The sequence below is a fragment of the Propithecus coquereli genome, unplaced genomic scaffold (genome assembly GCF_000956105.1).
Source record: "Propithecus coquereli isolate 6110/MARCELLA unplaced genomic scaffold, Pcoq_1.0 Scaffold142, whole genome shotgun sequence".
In the NCBI taxonomy this organism is placed as follows: Eukaryota; Metazoa; Chordata; class Mammalia; order Primates; family Indriidae; genus Propithecus; species Propithecus coquereli.
In genome coordinates, this window is record NW_012138525.1 from 7612242 (window position 1) to 7622287 (window position 10046).

At 36.4% G+C, this 10046-nt stretch overlaps 1 protein-coding gene across 1 annotated transcript in view; it reads left to right on the plus strand.

Annotated features, from left to right (window-relative positions):
* Positions 1-9757, plus strand: part of SCAI (suppressor of cancer cell invasion) — a 105377-nt gene extending 95620 nt beyond the window's left edge. Inside the window, exons 15-18 of the mRNA XM_012639682.1 lie at positions 1001-1073; positions 4942-5115; positions 5315-5415; positions 8907-9757. Coding sequence (XP_012495136.1) covers positions 1001-1073; positions 4942-5115; positions 5315-5415; positions 8907-9053 — 495 coding nt within the window. The 3' untranslated portion in view covers positions 9054-9757. The remainder of the gene's footprint in view (positions 1-1000; positions 1074-4941; positions 5116-5314; positions 5416-8906) is intronic.
* Positions 9758-10046: the final 289 nt, after the last annotated feature.

The following is a 10046-nucleotide window of genomic DNA, read 5'->3' on the forward strand; positions in this document are numbered from 1 at the left end:
GGACTACAGGCATGTGCCACCATGCCCGGCTAATTTTTTCTATATATTTTTAGCTGTCCAATTAATTTCTTTCTATTTTTGGTAGAGATGGGGGTCTCGCTCTTGCTCAGGCTGGTCTCGAACTCCCGAGCTCAAACAATCCGCCCACCTCGGCCTCCCAGAGTGCTAGGATTACAGGCATGAGCCACCGCGCCTGGCCTGTGGCTGTTTTTATTGAAGTTGGTTTAAGTTTTCATAAATTAGTGTCATGACATTTTAGAATGAGTTTGTCTCTAAGAACATAGTATGTCTTCCTATTTGTTCAAGTCTTAATTGTTATCATTTAGGAGTGTTTTAAAGTTACTTTTGTTTATTCATTTATTAAGTTTACTCCTAAGAGGTTTATCTTTCTTTTTGCTTTAGCAAACACTTTATGATTTTACTTCCCATGTACTTCTGCCTTTAGAGACAGAATAACTTTTATTATGCAAAGAGTACTCTAGTTTGACTATCAACTAATTCTCACTGGAAATTATATACTGACATTCCGGTTTTATACATCTTTCTTATGATCCACAATAAGAGATGGATCCAATCGTCATATATCAGGAAATCAGGTTTAGAGCCTTTAATAGGCTGAATGCCAGATCCTAGATCCTGGGAAGTTCACCCTCATATATACTAGTGTAAGTTGCCTGATGGAGAGGCCTCTTAGCGTACAGCCAGATAAACTCTCCCTGCAACACTACAATCATGTATACACTACAATCGTGCCTTTATTTTAAAAAATCAATAGTTCATTTAATAAACTTCACTATTTTAATTGAGAGCCTTTAAGAAAGTCTGTTATGCATGGTAATTATATGTGAATGGCAGTCTCTTCAGCTGTTACTGATGTTTCTACATCTGCTTATGAGTTAAAGGGCTGAATCTATATACTAATGATGTCCTTGGGAAAATTACTAAATAACTATCTCTAGTCAAATCTTTAACGAAAGTTTTAAATTCTTATATATTACAGAATTTCACAAACTTGTTTGGACAGCCACTAGTCTGCTTGCTTTCACCTACAGCATATCCAAAAGCTTTACAAGGTATGTACTGTCATCTATTACACCCATAGGTTGCAAATAAACACTATCTACATTTTGAGTAATAATGATCTTTGTTTTTCCCTTTCATAATTGTCACATGTGGATTTATGGTGTTTGTATGGCAGGTGTCTCTCTGAAATACCCAGAAACCTTGCCAACAACCAGACTTCCTTAATGTGCTACCATTAGGCCTTGAGATAATTCACCCCTGAGATAGAGGTGGTTTTGTCCCTTTCTGTTGGGGAACACATGATTTGTACATTTTAAAATTTGTTTTACAGGTGTTTTTGATATGCTTGTCATATCCATATGGCATGATTTCTTTCGTATATCTTTGGTTACATATTTTAGGCATCTTTTAAGAGTATAAGATTGCTAGTCTAGGAAACTTCTCAGGCTATGCCTGAGTTAGAATAACCTAATTGGCACAACTTAAAGAGTTTCTTTTATTTGCAATTTTACCTTGCTGTGTTCTTTAAATAAAAGAACCTCTTCTAAGACTGCCAGAGAGACAGATTAGTGTTTTGGCCATTTCTCCAATAGCTGAGAATTGAAAGACTTTTGCCCTTTATGATTTATCCTTAATTAGTAACACATAAAATCTGATTCTAACTCCCAGTCATTTAGTAGGTAAAATACTAAACAAACCTTAACACTGTTTTAGCAGTACTTGTCACTGTTTCACTATCTCCCTGACTGTGAATAGTGCTGATGTCTCTCTGTGGGAGATGGCATTTTACTGCTACTTCCCAGCCAGAAGTCCTGTCTGCTGACATAGTTTGACACAGGAAGTGATGGTCAGCATTTGAATGCCTGAGAGAAGCTGGAGACTTTCACCGTTGTTTTAAGGTAAGTTCTGCTGTTCAACAGGGAAAAATATGTAGAAATATTAAGTCATGTATCCAATAGTCAAATTACTAAGGGATAGAACTTACCTTCAAACAACGGTAAAATTCTCCTGCTTTGAGGATTTTGTTATCCTGTTTCTTAGCATTTCTAGAAGAATGTAATCCTGTCCAGTTACTCGAGAGTACTTTTTGCTATCAATCTGTCCTATCATGATGAAGTTTTATTTAAAATTACATGGTCAAATGGATTAATATCAAAATTATTTGGTCTAAAAGACTATTGTATAAAGGAAAAAAACAGACAAACTGAATTTGAATCTCGACTTAGCCACTTACTAGCTGTGTGACTTTGGGAAGTTACTCAGCCATTCTGTGCCTCAGTTTCTTCATCTGTCAAATGGAAATAATAATAGTAGCTACCTCAGAGAATAATGCTGGGTACATAGGAAGTCCTCAATATGTGCTTTCATTATTATTAATATGCTTAGTTGTAATATATGTCCTTAACATTTTTTTTTTTTTTTTTTGAGACAGAGTCTCGCTTTTGTTGCCCAGGCTAGAGTGAGTGCCATGGCGTCAGCCTAGCTCACAGCAACCTCAAACTCCTGGGCTCAAGCGATCCTACTGCCTCACCCTCCAGAGTAGCTGGGACTACAGGCATGCGCCACCATGCCTGGCTAATTTTTTCTATATATTTTTAGTTGTCTGATTAATTTCTTTCTATTTTTAGTAGAGACAGGATCTTGCTCTTGCTCAGGCTGGTCTCAAACTCCTTAGCTCAAACAATCCGCCCGCCTCGGCCTCCCAGAGTGCTAGGATTACAGGCATGAGCCACCGCGTCCGGTCTTTAACATTTTTTTGTCTAGTGTCCTGTCATGCTATAAAGCTTATACCTCTAACACATTAAATGAATTGTTCAATTACACAAAGAGATTCAAAATTCTTTTGTGAGAAACATTTTGGGTTTATCCATAGACATTATTGCTACTTACTCAACCTCTGCAAAAGGGTTTGGCCCTCGATGTGAGCATAAAACTAGCAGATCTGTAAATAACTGGAATGTCATAGAAGGTTCCTGCACTTCTGGTATCTAAAGTCTATAGTTCTCTCGTTAGCCAAGAGTCACTTCATTCATTCAACAAACATTTATTCAACATTTATTTGTCAGGTATTGTGCTAGGCAGTGGAGATAGCACTCTGACCTGAAAAACACAGTTATATTTCTCACAGAGCCAAATGTCAAGTAGAAAATTTAGGTAACCCAACAGGCAATTGCTATAAGCATTTCACAGGAGGATGCACAGGAACATGTATGAGGAACTCCTAACCAGCGTATGACGGTGAGAGAAAGAGATGAGATGACGTCTAAAGTGCATTTTAAGAACATGTAGAATTAGATGGGCATGGGACGATGATGGAGCCGAGAGCGTTCTGCAGAGAATTTGCATGTGCTGTGGCCCTGGGATAAGACAGCTTTAGAAACGGATTAAAGTAGTTCCTTCTAGCTCAAGGGGGGAGTTTGGAATTGTGCAACTGAGTTACAAAAAAGCTTTTAAGATTTGTTGATAATTTAAGTGGAGGACAATGGGGTGTGCATTGAGCATCCCTCATCCAAAAATCTGAAATCTGAAATGATTCAAAATTTGAAACTTTTTGAGTGCTAACATGACACCAAAAGTAGAAATTCCACACATAATTATTTAGCACAAACTTTGTTTTATGTACAAAATATTGTATAAAATTACCTTTAGGCTATGTGGATAAGTTGTATATGAAACAGAAATAAATTTTGTGTTTAGATTTGGGACCCATCACCATGATATCTCATTATGTATATGCAAATATTCCAAAACCCAAAATCTGAAACACTTCTGGTTCCAAGCATTTTGTCTAAGGGATACTCAACTTGTACCATCAAAAGATTTTAAACAGAGGAGTAGCATGAAGGAGCGTTCAGTTAATCTCTTAAAGAACAAATGGGGTGGCTGGAGCTAGGACAGTAACTGGGTATCTGGCTTGAAAAGATACTAAGCCAATAGAACCAGTGGGACTTGGTGATGGACTGACAAGGTGTGGGGAGGAAGGCTGATATGAACTTGCAGGTTTCTGGCTGAGGTGCTACTTGATGAGAAACATATTTGTAGAGAACAAAAAGGGAAAGAATTTGCTTTCAGTTGTTGATGTATTAAGTTTGAGGTGCCTTTGAGACTTAGATTGAATGTAGTAGTCTAGAGCAACACTGTCCAATAAAAATATAGTGTGTCAAATATGTAATTTTTAATTTTTTAGTGCCGAAATTTTAAAAGTAAAAACAGGGTGGTAGGGGAGGAAAAGAAAAGAAAAAAGTAAAAAGAAACAGGTAAAGTTAGTGTTCACAATAAATCTTCTTGTACTGAGGCTTCGAAATCCAGTGTGTACTTTACTCTTCATAGTGTATCTCAGTGTGTACCAGTCACATTTTAAGTGTGTAGTAGCTACTGCCGTATAGCACAGGGTTAGGCCTAAGGAATTCAGTCTAAGCTGCAGAGAGGGAATTAGGAATCAGTAGGCATATAAACGGTAACTAATATCATGAGAGTAGGAGAGATCAGTATGTGAAGGGCCAAAGAAAGAAAATATTCATATGTAAGGGATAGGCAGAGAAAGAGCAACTAACGAAGGAGAATGGAAAAGATTGGCAATTCTACTACATATCAGAGAATTCTATCATTGATAGCCTTTGATCCAACACTTGCCATATTTGGATGAAATTAGTTAGTTGCGGATAAAAAATGGTAAGGACTATGTTCATTTTCGTTTCTCTTAAGTTTACTAGACCCTCTTTTAAGTTTGTTCAGCAGAAAGCAACATACCTGGTATGTGTTTTTGTAGCTTCATGTAGCGTCTGCATTCTTGAATTATGATTTAATGATACAGCTTTAATTTTATACATTATCAGTGTATTAAAATGTTCCTCATGTGTATCCCTTGTTTTTTGCAAAACTATTGTCTATATATATATAACATGTTTGTTATTACAGATCAATCTCAACGAGGTAGCCTCTTCACTCTCTTTTTGAACAATCCTCTAATGGCCTTCCTGTTTGTCTCTGGATTGTCAAGCATGCGTAGAGGCCTGTGGGAAAAATGTCAAGAATATCTTCGAAAAATCAACCGCGATATTGCCCAGCTACTGACCCATTCACGTTCAATAGGTACCCTCCTAATCTAACTGCACACTTAACAGAATGTAATATGATGGCTTAAAATGGTTACATATTTTAAATCGCTTTAATTTTTAAAGGTATTTGTCCTAGACAGGAAAGTTGAGAAGACTTTCCTGAAGTTTCCTTCCCTTTGAAATGTAATCTCGATTTAGGCATCCTTTTACTGTCACCTTTCTCCTCTTTGCAGATCAGGCATTTCTCCAGTTTTTTGGAGATGAATTTCTTCGCTTACTTCTCACAAGATTTGTTTTTTGTTCAGCCACCATGAGGATGCACAAGATTTTTCGGGTAGGTAAAGGATGTTATTGATTGATTGATTGATTGATTGTTTTTGAGATACAGGTCTTGCTCTGTCACCCAGGCTAGAGTGCAGTGGCATGATCATACCTCACTGTAACCTCAAGCTCCTGGGCTCAAGCGATCCTCCCTCCTTGGCCTCCCAAAGTGCTAGAATTAGAGGCATGAAAAGGAAAATTATATTAAAGACCAATTTTGTCATTTTAGGTATTTAAAAATCATGTGTTACATTTTACCTATATTAAATAGATCTAAAGTAATATTTACAAGTGAATATGTAAAGTATAAAGATTAGTAATATTAAGGCACATCTGAATGCCTAGCACCCTGGTTAAGAAGTAGGATATTTATTTTCATTACCTTTAAGGACCCTCTGTAGATCCTCCCTGATCCTATCTCCCTCTCAAATGAAACTGACATCCTGAATTTTATAATTATCATTCACTTTTTTTATAGTTTTGCCACATGTATTTGTATTTCTAAACAACATATCAATGGAACTATATTGTATGTATTCTTCTACAACTTGCTTTTTTCCAATCAATATTATATTCTTGAGAGTGAGCCACACTGATGACTATAACCTTCTTCATTCATTTTGTTTAACTATATAATTCTAGGCATTATTTGACTATATATCACAAATTACTTGTCCATTCTACTAATAATGGACATTTGGGTTATTTCCACTTTTTTATTATTATATAAACAATGCCACTGTGAAATTCATGTATCAGTTTCCTGGTACACATATGTAAGATTTTTTCTGGGGAATACACCTAATAGTGGAATGGCAAGGTCAGAAGGTATAAGCATATTTAACTTCACTAGGTAATGCCAAACTGTTTTTCCAAAGTGGTTGTGTCAGTTTACATTCCATCTCTGACGATGCCGTCGTTGTTATAGACAAAGCTGTGAAAGCCATCAGCCTGAAACAGTATGTTCCCACTGGAGAAAACTGTGTCCAGATGTTGTGCATGACTTCACAGTATTTACCACAAAGCCAGTGAACAAAACCATGAGATTGTGGATGTGGCAAAAAAAAGGTGGGGGATGAAGAGTTGTAAGTTATGGATTTTGGAGAAATTCCAGAGCTAATAGATATCACACCAGAGGAATTAACAGAAGATAACTGGATGGAGATGAGTACTTCTGAACCAGTGTCAGACAATGAGGAAGAATACATAGAAGAAGCAGTGCCAGAAAACAAATTGAAATTAGACAGTCTGGTAGAGGGTTCCAATTATTCAAGACTTAGCTTTTGACTTATATAACATGGACACTTCTGTAATACGGGCACTGAAACTAAAGCAAATGGTGGAAGAAGGACTGGTACCGGATAGAAATATTTTGGGGGAAATGAGAAAGCAAAAAAGTCGGAGAGAAATTATGATGTGTTTCTGTCAAGTTACACTGAGTGTGCCTGCTTCTCCTGCCTCCCTTCCAGCTCTGCCACCCCTGAGACAGCAAGACCAACTCCTCCTCTTCCTCCTCCTCTTTAGCCTACTCAGTGTGAAAAGACCACGATGAAGACCTTTCTCATGATCCACTTCCACTTTTGCTCAGGCTGATCCTGAACTCCTGAGCTCAAGCAGTCCTCCTGCCTTAGCCTCGCAGAGTGCTAGGATTACAGGCATGAGCCATCGTGCCCGGCCTGGAGTCTCTTTTATATATCCTCCATTTCAACAAATATTCTCTACTCTGGAAGATATTTGATCAGAACTCAAACATCTCCCAGCCTGGTGTGAGCTGAGAGAATTGTTTAGTTTATAGTCCCACAGTAGTTCTTGGTTTTTTGTTTTGTTTTGTTTTTTTCCTTTTTAGGGACTTTTGAATATTTTATTTTTGTCACTTCTCTAAGTATTTTGTGTGGTAAAATAAAAATTTCATTTTTGTAATGTGTAATGAGTGAGCTTTACAGGCAGAGAGAGATACAAGTGACATTTGAATATATGAACTGTCATGTGAATTACATAGCAAAGCAGCAACTTATTTCTTCAGGAAGTTTTACTATGAGGCAAAATTATAGTTTGTAGAACTTACCAAATGAAGAAGAATTTCCAAATGAGAATTACTTGATTCTTGAAACTGTCTCCTTTTGTTTCCATGTCAAATTTTTTTGTTTTCTTTTGTTATTCCTTTTCTGCCTGCTTTTTTTTTCCTGATTTTTCTTCACCCTTTTTAGCACTGCCTTAACTCTTTTTCACTGTCTTTGCTAATATTCTTAGAATTCTCATCCATTTTCATGGCTTCACTATTTATCTCCATAAAGATTATATCATTGTTTATGTTACTCTTCAAACTTGTCTTCTGAGATACAGCCCTGAATTTTTAAATTCTGGTTAAGGGACAGTTCTATCAGTATTACCCTATTACCTCAATAAAATATACTTAAAATGTGAGGCCTTATACTCTTCCCAAATTATCTCATCCTTTACCTCCCTTTTTTTCTCAGTAGCTTTCAACTCTTCTCTCAAGTCATCATGCATTCCTAGAATCTTACTGTCATTTTTGATATCTCTTTCTCCTATAATGAATTGCCAAGGTCCATTAATTTGTCCTTTTTAATGCTTCCTGTGTCTTTCCCTCATGTTCATTTCCAATGGAACATCTATTTATTCATTTAACAGATAATTGTTGACATTCTCTATGTGCTAGAATTCCCCCCCAGGAAGCATGAATTTTTATGGTTTACACGTGATAGAGTATAGTGCATAGCAACAATAAGCCTCAGTAAACATTTGTGGAATAACTCACTAAATGAATATATTAAGTTGAACCTTGTGAAATTGTCATTTTTAGAGGTGAGAATGGTCAAATGTCAGCAATTCAGTATTCAACAAATGTGTTAATAATAAGAATCATACCAATATAGGCCAAGTCCAATGTCTCACACCTGTAATACCAAAGCTTTGGGTGGCTGAAGTGAGAGGATTGCTTGAGCCCAGGAGTTCAAGACCAGCCTTGGCAGTATAGCAAGACCCCATCTCTAAAGAAAAACAATTTTTTTTAAAAAAGAATCACACCAGGCGGTGGCTCACGCCTGTAATCCTAGCACTCTGGGAGGCCAAGGCGGGAGGATCGTTTGAGCTCAGGAGTTCGAGACCAGCCTGAGCAAGAGCGAGACCCCATCTCTACCAAAAAAACTAGAAAGAAATTATCTGGACAACTAGAAATACATAGAAAAAATTAGCCAGGCATGGTGGCGCATGCCTGTAGCCCCAGCTACTCGGGAGGCTGAGGCAGAAGGATCGCTTGAGCCCAGGAGTTTGAGGTTGCTGTGAGGTAGACTGATGCCACTGCACTTACTCTAGCCAGGGCAATGGAGTGAAACTGTCTCAAAAAAAAAACAAACAAAAGAATCACACCAATATAAAGGAAAAATATATGTATTAAGTTACTTCTTAACGCTGTACCAATGTTGTATAAAATTTTCTCTCATTAGACTACAAAAGTTGACTTTTCTCTTTTTTGCCTACCAGGAAACACGAAATTATCCAGAATCATATCCACAACTGCCAAGGGATGAAACAGTAGAGAATCCTCATCTCCAGAAGCACATTTTGGAATTAGCATCCATTCTGGATGTTCGAAACGTGTTCTTTGAGAATACCATAGATGACTATTAAAACAAAAATTCTCTTGAAACAATTTTTCATTTTCCACAGATTTTAAATGGTGCAGTTTTCTAATGTGATAACAGACACATAGTGGTGTTATGTAGTTTTTATTTTTTAATTTAGGACCACCATTTTAAAAACAAACTGAAAAAAATGTTCAAACTTTTAGGGTAACTGTTTTAAAATCCAATCTTTCAGGTCTTTTAAAATCTCAATCTTGGAATTTTTATTTTTTCATTTTGAGGTACAGATACTTACCTTCAACATCTAATCTTATAAGGTCAAATAGTCACCATTCTCACCCTGAGAGGAGTAAATCATTTATTTTTGTATAATGAGGTAAATCCAACTCTTATACTTGGAAATAAATTAAATGTCTGGGTTTGGAAAATATGTAATTATTCATAATGATGAAACTAGCCACCATGGACTGCTGAAAATCAAGAACAGAGTTCCTCCATAATATTTCTTTTCATTCCAAGTTAGTTGGTAGGAAAATGTGTGATTCCTTGAAGCATAATCAGGACAGATCTTGAAATCATTTTTTAAGTACTGTCAATTTCAAAAACCGTGTAAGATTGATTTGCATCTGAAAGCTAGATATTTAATTGGTGGCTTAAGATGGTAAATATTACTTGGAATGTGTGAGTCCTGTGTTTTCATGAGATTTGTTTGCATATTTTGTTTTCTTTGTAGTCTTCGAATGATGGAAATGAAAAAGGAAACACTTAAATATTTCAATCAAAAAAATCAGGTTGTTGGTTTCCTAAGACAGTGTCTTCAGTTGGAATTCTATTTAAACTCTTAGCTTATGAGATCAAGTTTTAAAGACTGTCTGGATTGACCTCTGTGACATAAAATACAGAGTTCTTAATCTTTTTGCCTAGTTCAAATTTATGAGACTTAAAAGTCAGAGATTTTATTAATTTAGGTTGGGAGTAACTGGCTGTTATGAAATTGAAAATGTAAGCTGATTTTGCATTGACAATTTGGAAATAAGAT